The sequence below is a fragment of the Mustela nigripes genome, chromosome 13 (assembly GCF_022355385.1).
Source record: "Mustela nigripes isolate SB6536 chromosome 13, MUSNIG.SB6536, whole genome shotgun sequence".
Classification (NCBI taxonomy): domain Eukaryota; kingdom Metazoa; phylum Chordata; class Mammalia; order Carnivora; family Mustelidae; genus Mustela; species Mustela nigripes.
The window spans coordinates 132,485,853-132,501,675 of NC_081569.1; the positions used below are offsets into that span (position 1 = coordinate 132,485,853).

Below are 15,823 nucleotides of genomic sequence, written 5' to 3' on the forward strand. Positions count from 1 at the left end.
GAGCGCTCTTGTATAAAGATGCAATTTTATTGGGTGTTAAGAAGACTTGAGAACAAAGGAGCCCAGATAAAAGGGACTAGGGAGAGAAAAAAGGAAAAACCGAAGCAGAACCAGAGCCAAAGATACGGTTTTACTCTCCTCCCACACTTAAGCCGAGAAAGAACCGCACTTACCGCTTCATAATCTGCCAGTTCCAGTCTTGCTTTGTTCTGCATTGTCCTCTTACAGAGATAGATGGCTGAGGGAAGAAGAGGAATTACATGTGCAAAACCGGCCGTGCGGTGGCGTCACAAATCTGTCCACCCGTCTGTCCGTCTGCTCATGCAGCCAGCCCTCCCTGTGTCCAGGGCTGCGCGGTGCAGAAGATGCTTCCGCGATTCCTAACCTCCAGGAATCGTCCTGATGCTCAGGATCGGAAGAGGACTCCATTGCCCACGTCTTGACTGCTCCCTTTAGTTCTCCTCACTCTGTTTCACCACAAGCATCCCCGGCCAGGATCATCTTTGACATACATGATCATGTTCTCTTCCTGCCTCCACTCCCTGCCCTGCTTCCTCAGTGACCTCAGAGCACGGTGGGGCTCCTTAGGGTGGCATGCTTGGTTCTTTAAGACCCAGTCTGCTTGGCTTGTCAACCTCTTCCTTCCCTGCCTCACTGGCATGAGAGGTTCCCAAACCCCTTTCAGCTCCACGCTTCTGCCTATGTGTCTCTGCACAGGTCTTTCCACTTCCCTCTTCTTTTCCTCTCTCTGGCAACCTCCTCCTAACCTTGAAAGACCCAGCTCTGTGTTCCAGATAGCATCTCCCTACCCTCACCCATGAAACTTGATTCCAGTGCACCATAATTATGGGTTTATTAGACTGTCCCCAGCTCTAGGCTGAGGGCTCTTCAGGGGCAGAGGTTGTGTCCTACAAATCTTGAATCCCTACACCTAGCACCAGCACCGGCCACCAGTGGAGTGGATGAACAGTGGAAAGGGTGGACAGCTTGGGTCTCTCTTCCCAGGGTAAGGAAGGGTTACTGGCCCTCAGTTCCAGAGGATTCTTTCCAAAGCCTGCTTTTATCACTTCTTCTCCCTGCCTCTGCTTCTTCAGTATCTCCCTCCTTCTCCAGGGTCAAGTCAAATGATCCAAGGATGATAGATGAGCGGTACAAATGACCTATAGGATGAACAGGAGAGAAGGTCGGAGAGGACCTGTGGCTGACCTGTGGTTTGGCAACTTAGTTAAACTAGGAGATCTAGTCAGCTCCTTGCTGGATCAACCAGCCTCCTCCATGCGATCTGAGAAACGTGCTCATGGCAGCTTACGATACGCTGGGAGATCGTGACTGGCAGCCTACTCTGGTGTGCTCATGCCCGTTGAGCTGTATGTGAGAGTGAGTCAGTTGCGTGTGCTCTCAGATCTGTTGATGTCAGGCATACCTGTTATTTTCATAATGCAAGTTCCCTCAATATGACATTTCACTGATGAAATTAATGTGAAAAGAGAGAGTTGTGGTTTCCAGGAAGACCCAGGTGAATGGTTCAGGACAACTTGGGGAAGAAGAGTTGGCCGACACAATTGTTCATGAGTTTGGTAGAAGTGAAATAACTGAGAAAATGGGGAGAAACAATAAAAATCTGAGAGAAGTCAACATGCAGGTTGTTTCAAAAGTATGTTTGAATTCTTGATGCACTTTAAAGATGCCCACACTGGATGGTTTATCTTCAGCGTTTAGTTAAGAAAGAAACTCCAATGATTGGGGCTTTTAATCTAAGAGAGTCTTTGGTCCTATCTCAAAATGCTGTCAAATGATTGTTCCTTTGTATAGCTTATGTTGATACAAAGTGATTACGGTACGAATGTATCTCTTCTGCATAATCCTCCACTTACCAGCTTTTCCAGAGAACCAGGTAGCCATAGCTCTCCATAATGTATGCCAAAGAGGCATCTGCTTTATTACAAGGTACCTTCTTCACTCTTTTGGACCACCATTTAGGCAGCCTATGGAATTGGGGGCCACTAAAGAGAAGCCTGTCACCAGCTCTGCTATGCTGTTCTCATTGACCCAGGGGCAGAGCCGCTCAGTGGAGGTGGAAGCTACTTGGCCAATGCTGTCCCAAGCAGTACTTTGTACTGGATAAATGGAAAATGCAGGAAAGTCCAACCCAAGTTGGGCTCTGGACTTTACTTAAGCAGAATCATCCTGAGAAATTTTTAACCCATCTGGGTCAGAATGGGCTAGCTGGGTTAGAAAGTAAAATACCATGTCCAGAATGCAAAGTGGGCACCATTCCTGGTGGCCATGAGCTACTTGGTCACGTGCTTTCAGCTTGCTTTCCCTGTGGCTAATGTCACATGTGAGGGAGCCTGCTCACTACAACCAGGGAGGTAGGGTGTGGCTGTTGAATCGACCTTTTCTTGATATAGATTTTGGGGCTTGTCTCTGCCACTGTAGTACTTTCAATGGTGGTTGCTCTAATACCTAACCAATCAAATGGCCATTGGCAATGGCAGCCAGCCCTATTACAAGGCATCTGGGGGATGTGCTATAAGCTCAGAGGTTGGTTTTTCTTCGATATTTAAGTTCTTATTGTTAAATCTTTGTCTCCTTGCCCTCACACCTGCCCTCTTACCTCCTGGCATCTCACTGGGATGAATCACTACCATCTCAAGCTTACCACATCTCACCACGATAAAATAAGAAAACATTAAAAACCTTATGAAGTGAACTGACTCATATGCTACACGTGCGATTAAAAGATAAGAAACTATTGCCCTCGTCCTATTTCGATATACTTGAAGAACAGATTCCCTTCCCCAACTTTGTCTTCATGAGTGACATATTTACCTCAATCTCTTAAATCAGGAACCCTGTATAACATGTATTTCTCTGTGTTCCTCATACCCTCAGATCACTTTGTAGTACAATGGGCTTTTAGCATTGGAAGTAACCTTGGTGACCATCAAACACAGGCCCCTCGTTGCCAGATGGGAAAACCAAAGGCCCAGAGAGGTGACGGAATTTACCCACAAGTCAATTGGTGCTGGAGGGGGAATTAGAACTGATGGCTGCTTCGGAGTTTTTTTCATAATGACATTCGCCGCTCATTCATTTATTCATTCATCCACCCATTTAAATATTTAGCAAGGGCCTCTTGTGTGCCAAGCACTGTTGTTATGGTCTTGAGGCATCACCATAATAACCTCTACCGCCTGTACGAAGCTCACTGATATCAGATGCTGTTCTAGAGACTTTCCAAATGTTCACTTATGTCCCCAGAATAACCTATGAAGTGGGTTCTGTGATTATCTTCATTTTACAGCCGAGGGATGTTTTTCAGGTCATTCCCCATTGTTGACAGTCACTAGAGCTGCTACCTCCATTCTAAATGTCTCTCCTTGACGCTGATGGCTTTTTGATAAACGTGCCCCTCCCAAATGATTTGACCTTCTCAGTCATTCTTCATGGACATGAAACCTCTGAATACTCAGGTTGGCCTCCTTACCACCCTCTTCCTCCCCATCAGGCTGCCTCCCCCAGCCTGGAATGTTTGGATGGTAAGGCTGTGATTTATTCAAATCTGTGCCCTAGCAACTGACACAGAGTAGGTGATCAGTAAAGGTTTGTTGAATGAGCGAAAGTTTTTGGGTTCTTCATCAGTCCGAATCACACCTATTCTGATTTCTCACTTTGCTTTCACCTCCTCTCTGCAAGAGGGCCACCACGGGACGCACACTGTCGAACACGACCTTAGTCATAAGAATACTAACAACCACTAGGGTTTCCACTGAATCCTTGCTATAGGTCACACACCAAACCTTACAAGCACTGCATTTCATCGTAACAAAACAACACTAGAAAACAAGGGAAATTATTATTATTCTGATCTGCACATGAAGTTTTTGAGGCACAGAGAAGTTAAGTAACTTGCCAAGATCACACAGCCAGTGGAGTCAGTTGATCTTGGAGCCGCTGCCCTAACTTCTCTTTTGGTAAATACTTTGATTTTTGGACTGAACTGCTTTGGAAGTGCTGGTGAGTACTTTGGATCCGTACCTTGACTTCTCCACCTGATTTGCCCAAGTCAAGGCATAGGAAGTCAAAATAATTTTGTTTTAATGAGAGCCTGATATAAATTGTTATTTCTAGCCTTGTTCATGCTGTGCATAAAATCATGTTGTGGAGAAGCTCTGTAGGGACGGGGGACTAATGGCCTGGTGTATGCAGTACCCAACAGCTGAAGCTTGTGGGTCCATATTTAGGTGGGTATTCTCATCTCACTAGGGTCTAGTTATCTGGTCCTGCCATGTTCTCCCCCGCCCCTTCACTGCCTGTAAGGATATTGGTTTTTAGATTCACCAGGGCACACGGCTGCTGCATGAATCTGAGCTACAATGACTCAAATTTCCAATTGGGCTTTCACGAGCAGTATTCCAGCCCTGGAAGGACTTGTTTTTTGATGAGCCAAATGTAGCTCTGATTTTCAGTTGGAAGCCTTGCCTCTCCACTTATCACATCACTTAGAGCACAGCCCAGTTCCAGAGGGACCCAGAGTGGTGCCTGCAGACAGCTGTGAGGTCCATCAGAAGGCCTCCCCCACCCCCCCATGTAAGGACCATCCTTCAGACCTGAAAACAAAAGAACTGTGCGATTGGTGGGCAATGACTTGTCCGCACCCCACCCTCAAATTTGCTCCCACATGCTGGCTGGGGTTGGGAGGGAGCCAGTCTAGTGCACTGCCAGGTCTCCTGGACAGGCTTCCCTGAACACTGCCCAGCTGCACAGCTCCCCCTAGTCTCTGCAGATGCCTCTGCCTTCCTGAGCAAGCCATCCTGCAAAGAACCTAGAGAGAAGCTTTGGGTCTCACCAAGTACTCCAGTCCCAAGGAGAGTCACTGCAGCCAAGTCAGTGACAAGGACGCTGTATAAAGGGACAGACCATGAAAGAAGCATTGGCCTGGAAGGCTTTTGGATCTGAGTTCCAATTTTGATGCTTGTACTGAGTGTCTGTGAATCACCTTTAATAAAGAATCAGGACTATCTGCAACTATTTACTGAGTTCCAACCATGCCTCAACCCTGCACGGGGCACTGGGGAACATGAGAGTGAACAGGTAGGACCAGTCCCTGAGCTTATGACTGAGCATCTAGATAAAGAGAATGCAAGGTGAAAAGTGTGAGGGTGTGGCCTCTCTGAGGCTCAGGTTTTTCATCTGGAGTATGGGGATAATATAGCTTCTTCAGAGGAAGTCTCATAGAGAGGATATGGCCAGAGTCTAACAGATCCCTGCCTACTCCCTTCTTGCCAAGCTCCCAACTTCATCCACTCTTATTTTCCTCGACCAGGGTACCTTCGGTACATTCCTCCCTGGTCTGTCTCCCTTTCCCACTAACGTCTAACTATCAAAACCACCAATGAATTATTAATAAGTCTTGACAAGATGGTGAGAATGGAAAGAACTAGGGGGAGGTGGCCCCTGGAACCAGCCCTCCCTGAAACCCTGCTCCAGAAAGGACTGGTCAGCAGCTGTTGTCTTGGCTCTCCATGACTCCACAGCTTGATAGAACTTTTCTTCCCTTCCCCCATTCTCTTCCAAAGGCTGCACCTTTCAGTGTGCTCTGCCTTTCTTCATTATGTGGAACAGGGAGCTTATTACATGTCAATGGTATGAAAAAGATTAAGCAGGAAAACGACCCCTCCTCCCTGCATGGCTGTCACCCAGACACCAGGCATTTGTCTTCCACACTCCCAAGAGTGACACTTCTTTACTGCTCACCGTAGTCGGTGTTTTCAGGCTCCCAGCAGTTGGAAGGCCAAAAGTACGGGGCCTGCAAAAGAGCACAGGTGTCAGGACTCAGAGGAATGCTGGCACCTGCTCTCCTCTGCCCGGAGGCAGGGTCCACCTTCTCTAGCACCCAGTGACGACCCTCCTGGGGACATGCTCTGCCCTGTCTCTTTTGTGCCGATACCACATCCCCAACTTTCTCCTGTTCTTAATTCAGTTGAGGCTGTCAACATTTTAACCCAGGTATTGAGAAATGAAAGCCAAGGTGAGTAAAATAAATGCAAAAATGAGAAACTTAGTTTAGAGGACAAACATATCTTCTCCCAAGACAAGAGAAGTCAGACCCACACAGTTTACTGGGCAAGCAAGCTCCAAGTTCCTTTTATCCCTTTGAATTGTGTGCCCCTAAAACTGATATGTGGAAGCCCTAGCCTGGAGGGTGGCTGTATTTGGAGTAAGGAAGTAATTAAAGTTAAAAGAGGTCACAAGGGTGGGGCCCTGATCCCATAGGATTAGTGTCCTTATTGGAGGAACTGCCAGGGAGCTTGCTTTCTCTCTGTCTCTGCTATATGAGGAGGATAGTGAGAAGCGGCTGTCGGAAAGCCTGAATGACAGCTCTCACCACAGACTTCACCTGCTGGAAATTTGACCCTGGGCATCTGGCCTGCAGAACGGCGGGAAATAAATTTCTGTTGTTTAAGCCCCCCAGTCTGTGCTATTTTGCTATAGTAGCCAGAGCAGACTGAGATACCCTTTGACTCTGAAAAACTCCACTCCAAACCCCTTGGTGTTGACCTTGAAACAGCCCCTTATCATCTGCCCCGTTTCCCTCTAGGACAGGATCTGAGAAAAGGAGAGGAAAATGGATGGGAGGGGTTAGGCTGTGGATAGAAACTTCACACCAGGAAGGCAGCAAGACAGAGCAGAAAGATCAAGGACTTTGCCCTGAGGCTGACCCACGCTCAAATCAAGGCCACCTCCCAGATCTACTAAACCTCAGAGCGCCTCAGTATTCTCATCTGTCAAATGAGTAATATTTACCTCCCCAAGTTTGTTCTTCAGAATGAATGGGGAAATATGTGGAAACCCCACTCCCTCAACAACAAATGGCCCAAATAAAAGCTTGTTTGGCCTTCCCAGTGCTAGGGGGAGGTCAGGGTTACTCCCTTAAATGACCTTGGTTTTGCAGGTCATTCTAAACTGAGATCGGATGATAGGAGACAGTTCTTCAGAGCAAGGGGCTGGCAGGCCTACCTGGAAACGGTAAAAGGTGCCATCATCCTTCATGGTGAGAACGTGGTCTGAGATCGGAAAGACGTAGCCCTGGGCAGCTATAAGGCTTCCCAAGTGTATTGCTTCAACTGCTTGGACAGGACGGGAGAGAGAGAGAGAGAGAGAGAGAGAGAGGAGTATTTAGCAAGCCGTCAGAGTGCAGGACTCCTTACGTGGAATGTAAGTCAGGAGGGTAGAAGGGCAACTGGAAGTCAACTGTCCTCACCCTCAGATAACTGCATGATTCATTGATTGATAACTTTTGATATCAATGCACTGGTCTGGATGGGGTGGGTGTCAGGGTTGGAAAAGGCCAACATGGGTCTGGGTCTCATCTGGATGCCAGCTCTGAGACACTGACATTGCTTGACTTCCCCCAAGACCTCCAGAAGAAAGTAGCTTCATGGTGAAGAGCAGGGCTCCAGCACATAGACACCTGTCCTCCATCAAGGGGGATGTTTCAGGTAAGTGCTTAGCAGGGCCTGGAGCTCAGTAGGTGCGGGGAGCCCAGATTCATGCTGCTACTTTCATCATTTTTATCATCCCCAGCAGTGAGCATGCAGCCTCATTGCCTAGAGAGACTCTGGACTCCCGTGGCATTCCCTGATATGACAGTCCCACTGGAGAACAGGAGAGCGTTTCCGTTCTCTTGTGGACGCAGAGTAAAACCTCACTTTCTTAAGAGCACTGCAGTGGGGAGTGGCAAAGGGAGGCCGACCTGACAGAAATATGCCCATTTTTGCCACAATCAACCCATTGTTTTGTGACTTAGTGCCAGCCCTAAGTAGATCCACGTAGTTAAGAATTTATATTTATTCTGAGGAGAGCTAAGGAAAAAAATAACAAATCTAAATGGTTCTACCATGCATGATAATCTTCCACAAATATAAAAGCACGCTTACTGGTAGAAACTTAATTTTTGGATGTGGAAATTACGGCTATGCCTAAGGACGCTAAAGAATTATTAATTTTGTAAGCGCTGAATTTTTTAAAGCAACTTGTTTTGTCTTTACTCACAAACTTCTCAAGAGGTTGGATATAATCCAAGTGTTTTGCTTATTTAGAATCAACTATCCTTTGGAAATAACTGGTGGAGTCAGAACAAAGTTGTATCTTATTTGCTTAGTGATGCCCAGTATGCTTTTTAAAGTCTGCATGCTTCAAGAATCATGGGTCCAGCAAAAAAGAAGGATTTCGTCCCTGGCAGCTGCTCCTTCCCCAGGGAAGAGAGAACAACATCCAGTAAGAAGGTGATTTCCATGTTGCCAATGTAGGAGCAAGAACTCACCATCCTCTGTGGTTTTGCTTAGATATATGGCCGATGGGGAGTAAGACGGGAGGGAGGGGCAGATATTGGATGAACCTGGCTTCCCAGGGCCTTGATTTGCCTCATTTCCACTCTTCTATTCCCAGCTGGTGAATTATTAACTCCTCTTTATCCGTTTCTCAGAAGCCCAAACAGTTCCCAATACCTTGACGTCCTCCCAAGGCCATTCGAGTATAAGAGACCTTCACAGATATGAGCCTTATTATTCACGACCTTTCAGGGAAGCTTCTCAGAAGAGGGCGGGAGGCCTCCTGAAGCCTATTCCCCTGCCCCTAGCTGGCTCCGGGCTCTCGCAATACTGCCACTGATACTAATAATCATAATAAAGTATGTGTCAGAAATACAAGGGTTATTGTGGAAAGGGAAAAGAGACTGTTGCTGGAAGAGAAGCACCGTGAAGAAAGGTGGTCCTTGGGCTTAGCATTGTAAATGCTAAATGCAAAGAAACATTGTCTTTAAATACATGGAACTAAACCGGTAGAAATGTATTGCATCCAGTGGACAATGGCAAAGCCAGGCTGCATGAGGGAAACATGGGTCATAGTTAATTTGAGTTCTTTCCTGAAAAGGATTTGAATTCAGTTTCCCCCTATGGATTAAGAGCTTGACTAGAATTAAGAATTTTCACTAGTCATGGAAGTGGCCATTAATCCTGATGGTGAAAAAGGCTAGTGTCACTTCCATCAGTGATCTGCTTTTGTGGCATTCAGATTTCTGGCAACTATATTTCATTGAACTCCATGTAAATTGTATTGTTTCATAACCAATAGTATATTAAGGGTATCAGATTAAAATAGAGGAATTCCGAAGGTAACACAGTGACTGCCGGCAAGGAATCACAGACATCTATAAAGGGCATTAAAAAAAAAATCTTTAGAAAGCTTAGCCATTGGAAGCCATTTAATTTGGGACAGAGAGGTCTAATCCCCAAGAACACAAGAATATATTAATGGATATTTATAAATATGACCTTTGGGCATTGAGGATACTCAGTTAAAACAGGAAGTAGATAATAAATTCTGAAAAGTATTAACTGACACATGGATAGTAAGTTTCACTTATCTGCAATTTTCATTTTTCTGAAACTCCTCATTTTCTAATTATGCTGTGAAAATAAATTTTGCTACTTATTTTCTGGTGGGAGGACAGATTTGGAAACTGTTTTATTGGCCAGAGTTTTGTTGTTGTTTTTCTGGTAAGATTTTCTTAACTGCACAATTAAGGTTGAAAAAAAGAATCATTCTTTCACTTCTTGAGGAAGCAGAAAACAGAAGGAGTCTCAGCAAATAATTAAACATCTTAATTGTGGATCAGGCAATCTAATTTTAAGAGCTGGTTCTAGAAGGCTGTTTCATGATAGCTCTACAACTTATCTTTAATTGCTGTGGCTAACGAGAATTCATCTCATTTCACACGTTATTGTATTGGGCTCTTTGGCACTCTAAATAATTGCTCATTTCCTCAAAGGGTGATTTAGATTTAAAGATAGATATTCAGTTGAGAAAATAAATTAATTTTATTTGCAAATAGAGTGATTCCAACTTGGGATTCACATTTATAAACCCAGCTCTCTGGAGGCTAGCAAATCTGGTCTGGAACTTGTTTATGGGATGTTTCTCAGTGCCATGGAGGATAAAGTCAGGGTCAAGTACCTGGGTCCTCGATGGAAAGGTTCTTCATAAGCCACTGTACAATGTCAGTACCTGAAACGATAAAGAAATTTGAACTGAAGACATATGGATGCTTGCCCTGTGGTGGAGAAACATGTTTATCTAAGGAAGTCCTAATTCCAACTAGCACACACCCAGAGAGCTGGGTAATATTGACAATTTTCCATCCTAACTAAACACTTCTATCCATTAGGACACTTGCATAGTTATAGTCCTATTTGTTTCCAAAAAAAAAAAAAAAAAAAAATCCTCTTCCAATGACTCAGGATGATCTTGCGTCCACACTTCTGGGTAATATCTACAGGAGACTTCCCCGAGACAGGCTTGGTGAAGTTTTACCACACCTGGCTCCCAGGACATTTCCTGAGGGAGGAGGCCTCTTCAGCTCCCTACCCTGACAAGGCCTGACCAACACAGCTGCTCTTACATGTTCCTAAAACAACAACAACAACAACAACAACAACAACAAACAAAAAAACTCTTTTTTTTTTTTTTTCCCTGGCATGGACCCATTTTAAAAGAAAATGCCCCTGTTTCTGGGGAGAAACTTCTTTGTGTTCACCCAAACCTATTTCCCCTATTTTTTGGATCACTAGATTACATTTCGAGACTCGTCTGCCATTGGGTATAGATTGAGTTCTTACAATGGAATATGGCTAGAAGTGATGTATACCACTTCGAGGCTTGGACCATAAAAACTCCCATGTGACCCTACACAGCTTTCATTCCCTATCTGCTGGCTGAATGGAGAGAACCCCAAGAACCCAAAGGAGGGCAGAGCTGCAAGGCGGAAGGAGCCTGGGATCCTGAACAACCATGAAAATTGATGCCCATTTTGGGCTCTGATTTGATTGAAAAATAAACTCTGTTGTGTTACGCCCCAGAAGTTGGGATTTATCTGTTTTGATATTGAGTACTACCTTAACTAATATAAAATTATAAGAGTTGGAAAGGACTTTTAAAGCTTATCTACTCCAACCCTAGCCCATACTGGAACCACATCTCTAATCCCTGGATAGGAAGTACCATAATCCTACTGGGAAAAACCCTAGTACTTGGGAATCACAGATTCTCCCCTAGGCAGCGTGGCCTAGTTAAATCATCTTTGATTTCTCTGAACAGAAATTTGACCCTTTCTGAATTCCTCTCTTTGGACTAAGTTTTGCCCTCTGATGACAGAAAAAGAAATCCAGACCTTCTTGCTCTGGAGAAAGTCCATCCTATATACTATCAACATTCTTCCTGAGTTTTCCTCCCTTGAGATGAAACACGCCTGGGTCCCTCAGCTATTTCCTCCCATGACATGACTTAGAGCCCCTCCCATTTTGGTCATAGGTCTCTGAATATGTTTCCTTTTGTTTGCCTCCCTTTGAAGATGTCACACCTGGAGCCAATGGGGGAGTAGAGGAGTTCAAACTTCTGGAAAGTTCTGTACTTCCGGTTAATTCGCCTTTGTCTCTCAACAATTGCACTTGGAACTAGTGCAGATCTTCAAATGTGGCTTTGTCACCTCAGGATGGAATGTCTGATGGAAAGCAGCCTGAAAAGGGCAACCTTTCTAGATGTCTGAATCCTGTCATGTGTGGGTCTGAGGGTTGGTGTGAGAGACAAGGTCTCCCCATAGCTTTCCCAGAACAGAGTCCTAACTGAAAACCTTTAGTGAGCTTGCCCTTTTTCCCAGAAATAAAGTTTCCCAGACACTTGAATGGTTTCCAGAGGTGAGAGCAGCACAGGCCTGTTTCTCTCCAGCTCTCTGGAGGGGGAATGAGCTTTGTGCAGTAGACAACCAGGGCCCCATCCTGTGTGACCAGCCGCCATTGACACAGCCCTGCAAGATCCCCCCATTTCAACCTCTGAAGCAGAACCTGTAAGCTTTTCCCCACTCTTGCTCCCAGGTACCATCTATGAGCTAAACTTTGGATCAAAACCCCTCCTAGTCATTCACATTCTTTGAGCGAAAGGAGAGTATGTCTGTGTGTGCTGGTGTGTGTGTGTGTGTGTGTCCATCTCCTCCGAATTATACAAGTTCAACATTTGTCCTAGGAAATGAAGAACAAAGCAGAAATCAAATAAGAACTGTAATCCCAAGTTGGGGGTGGGGGAGAGACTCTAACCTGTTTTTTCCTCAAAAGAAAAATAGTTCTTTTTTGTGGGTTGCCTGGAAACGGATAGGTTTCCAGCATCAGCAACAGCTCTCCCCCGGGCAGGCGGATTATCTTTCTGCTGAGCTTGCTGAACCATTATTTATCACCTGCCAAGATTGATTACTCACCCTGGGACAATGACAGCCCTTCCTTTCCCCTGTTAATTACTGTCATCATTAATATCCATGTCACTAATTAGTATTCATTCACATTGAAACTCCTTCCTTGCTATCATATCCGTTCCCCCCTCCACTCCACCCGAGACTTCAGCACCATTGTCTAGATTTCTACCCCCTTTTGGTTTTTTTTGCACTCCGTGTTTGGCCTAATTGCTCTCCCCAGTCCACTAGGCCCTGGTTTGCATTCACAGAGCTGAAGCATCACATTTAAGACCTCCTCCTGCTACCTCTTTTTTTTTTTTGGTCAAGAAGGGAAAGTCACAAAAGCCTCTTGCCTTTTTACCTAGTGACGTGGGGACCACAGACCTGGATTTCTTGTCCCTGATGCGACCACTGCAACACTCAGCGTTTTTGTCTGGGGACAGGTGTGAGTGTCCTCGAGCCCCAGTGAGGGCCGAGCCAGATGCCCTGGCCGTCCTGGGTCACGGCCCTCAGTCTGCAGCCGTCACCACCTCGCCGCTGTTCCTCACCCACCGTGGCCCTGCAGGGTGGGTGTCAGCAAACACAACAACGCCTCTCGTGGCGGACATTCTTGTTCTCCTGGGTGTGGGGTATTTCAGGCTTAACCCAGGAGCGGCCAGCCTCCAGCCCCGTGGCAGGAAGTCAATGTTGCATGTTCAACCCCGGGAACAAGTAAGGGAGGGAAATCTGTCATAATATTATGTCCTTTAAAAGACCTACAATTATTACTGCCAAATCAGGAGAGAATAGTGCAGCCGACGGCCGGCAGAAAGCATGTTTCTTCTTTTTTCTCTTTCCTTTCTTCCTTTTCCCCCCCTCTGGCCCCCAATCATTCCTTCCCGCCTATTCTAAAAAGAATTTGAAGCAGATTATTTTTCTGTTCTCTCTCAAATGAACTGTTGTTGCCCTTTGTTACCACTGTTGGATTCCGTTCTTATCGGAGTCAAGCTGCCCTGCTCAGGACTTAAAATCAGTATAGAAGCATTGGGGGCATTATGGACATTGCGGAGAATATGTGCTATGGTGAGCACTGTGAATTGTGCAAAACTGACGATTCACAGACCTGTACCCATATCATATAATATGATACATTATACGTTACTAAAAAATGAAAAGAAAAGCAAAGAAAAGAAAAGAAAGAAACACGAGGGACAAATGCAGAATAGCTACCCTTTATCCCCAGAGGTTCTAAAGACACTTGGCTGAAAGTTTTCTTTTTGAGGCTAACACATCCACATCTACTCCAGGGATATCCATGAACTATACCAGAGGGCGCCTGAAACTCCTCCCAAGAACACATGGTTTGTTATACATTAAAGGTGCACTTTCTGTTTCCGTATGTGTTGTATGTACGTATTCCCATTGTGTCTCTTACATGTAAGTGTGTCTCTGGGCAGGTTGTTCAGACACAACTCAGAAGTTCTCAAGTAGGGGACTGAATAATTAATTATGGCTCATCGATACAATATGTGTAAATATTTAAATATATATATACATATATATAATGCCTACTGTATTAAATGAAAAAGTAGATCAAGCACAGCGTGTATTGTAAAATGACATTTAAAAAATTTTAAGTGACCTTTTTACAGTAGGAAACACGTATTTACTTTTGTATCGCATTAAATACGTATGTGTAGGTATGTACAGGTACTGGGAAGAAAAGTTTTGGAAGAATATTTAAACTGTTGAAGTGATCTTGGAGAGGTAGGAGGGTCAAAATATGGGAAGTTTCTATTCTTTCCATGCCCTTATTATTTGGAGCTCAAGAACATTAATATGTTGTTCTTGAGAACACATGCTGTATTTGAGAAAAACACTTTTCACTTTTAAGAACAGAGAGGGGTGCCCAGGCCTCTGAGACTGCTGTGGACAGGCTGTGGGGAGCCAGGTTGCAGACACACAGTGGAGAGAGTGAGGGGAACCCTTGGCTGCTGGTCCTAGGCCCTGGGCATGTCCTGCTCCCCAGGGAAAGAGCAGAGAAGAATGAAGGCATGACTCCCAAAGCTGCCTTTTCCCTGAGGAGTAAAGAGTGGGAGACTCACTCCTAAGCCTCAAGTTGTCACTCTCTCTGGCCATTGGGCCAGCTCTAGAGCCTTGTGTAGACATTAACGGGGCTGCTCACCGTAGTCCTGGACTAAGGGTGACTATCTGCATCCCTTGGTATAAACTGGATTTGAGTAAGCTGGTAAGATCTTCTCATACTTTAGGGAGTTCTCTTTCTGGTTTGGGGGAGACCCTTACTATCTTGTCCTCGGGTGTTTTAAGTACCCCCCCCCCTCAAAGATTAAGGGATACCTGGAACTTCCAGGTACAAATAAGTTACAACCTAAGGGCCTCCTCCCCTGAAATACTTTCCCCATTGTCTCCAAAGTATTATATCAACCTGAGCCAAAATCTGATTATGTAAACTTGAGAAAAGACCGGTTGGAGGCCCCTATAAATTTCAAGTCATGTGCAACTTGGTAGCTTATAAATCAGAGTTCTGGTAATTGAAGCAATGGAGAATTTACTTGTCAATCCTCACCACTGGGGAAAGACACCTTCACTTGAGTGAACTCTTTCTGGAGCCCAACAAAACTCAAGATTGTTCCTGCCATGAGTGACTTTCTGGTACTCCTCAGTCAAGGTTATGATCCAGGCCACCCTGGGCTTCTCACATATCTGCCAAGGTCTCTGCTATACCTGTGGGTGAAGAGGGCAGCTCTGTGTCACTTATCACATGGGTGCCTGTGCAGGCCAGTACTCGTGAAGGAGGGAGTCATTCCCATATGCCCACTGGGTACTAGGCCAGAGTCAGGCACCTGACACCGAAATCGCATATCGTCTCGACAATAATTGTGCGAAATATAATAACTAGCATAGTCATTTTACAGATGGTGCCCAGAAAGGCCTGAGGCCACATACCTGTAAGAGCCAAGTCTGGAATCCAGGAAAAACTCATACCAGATAGCATGTCCACTACACGTTTTACCTCTCTTATTCTCAGTAACTTCCAAACAGTACTCAGAACAATAATTAGAAAAGGGATGCTCTGTACTCATTTTCTTTCCTGAAGCAGAGACATTCATTTAGTGGTAATAATAATTACTACTAATATTAGCTATTGAGCTAATGATTCATTAAGCACTTTCTGTATTCCGGGCTTTGAAATGACCCTACTATAGTAATCCCATGATGTAAATACATTATTACCATCTCCACTTTGCAGGTGAAGGGAAGGACATGTTAGAGTTTTAAACCTTTACTTTTATGCCTTAGTTAAAGCACACACACACACACACACACACACACACACACACACACACAGAGGTGCCTGGGTGGCTCAGTCAGTTAAGTGTCCAACTCTTGATTTCAGCTCAGGTCATGATCTCAGGGTCCTGAAATCGAGCCCTGTGTCAGGTTTCATGCTCAGGTTTCATGTCAGGTCTGCTTGAGGTTCTCTCTTTCCCTCTCCTTCTGTCCCTCCCCCTTCAAATAAATAAATAAATACATAAATAA

At 45.1% G+C, this 15,823-nt stretch overlaps 1 protein-coding gene across 3 annotated transcripts in view; it reads right to left on the reverse strand.

Annotated features, from left to right (window-relative positions):
- Positions 1-15,823, reverse strand: part of RGS6 (regulator of G protein signaling 6) — a 542,081-nt gene that overhangs the window by 80,928 nt on the left and 445,330 nt on the right. For all 3 annotated transcript variants that reach the window (XM_059373828.1, XM_059373830.1, XM_059373829.1), the window contains exons 4-7: positions 10,021-10,071; positions 7,024-7,130; positions 5,761-5,812; positions 174-238 (exon numbers count right to left, since the gene is read on the reverse strand). In XM_059373828.1, the coding sequence (XP_059229811.1) occupies positions 174-238; positions 5,761-5,812; positions 7,024-7,130; positions 10,021-10,071 (275 nt within the window). The remainder of the gene's footprint in view (positions 1-173; positions 239-5,760; positions 5,813-7,023; positions 7,131-10,020; positions 10,072-15,823) is intronic.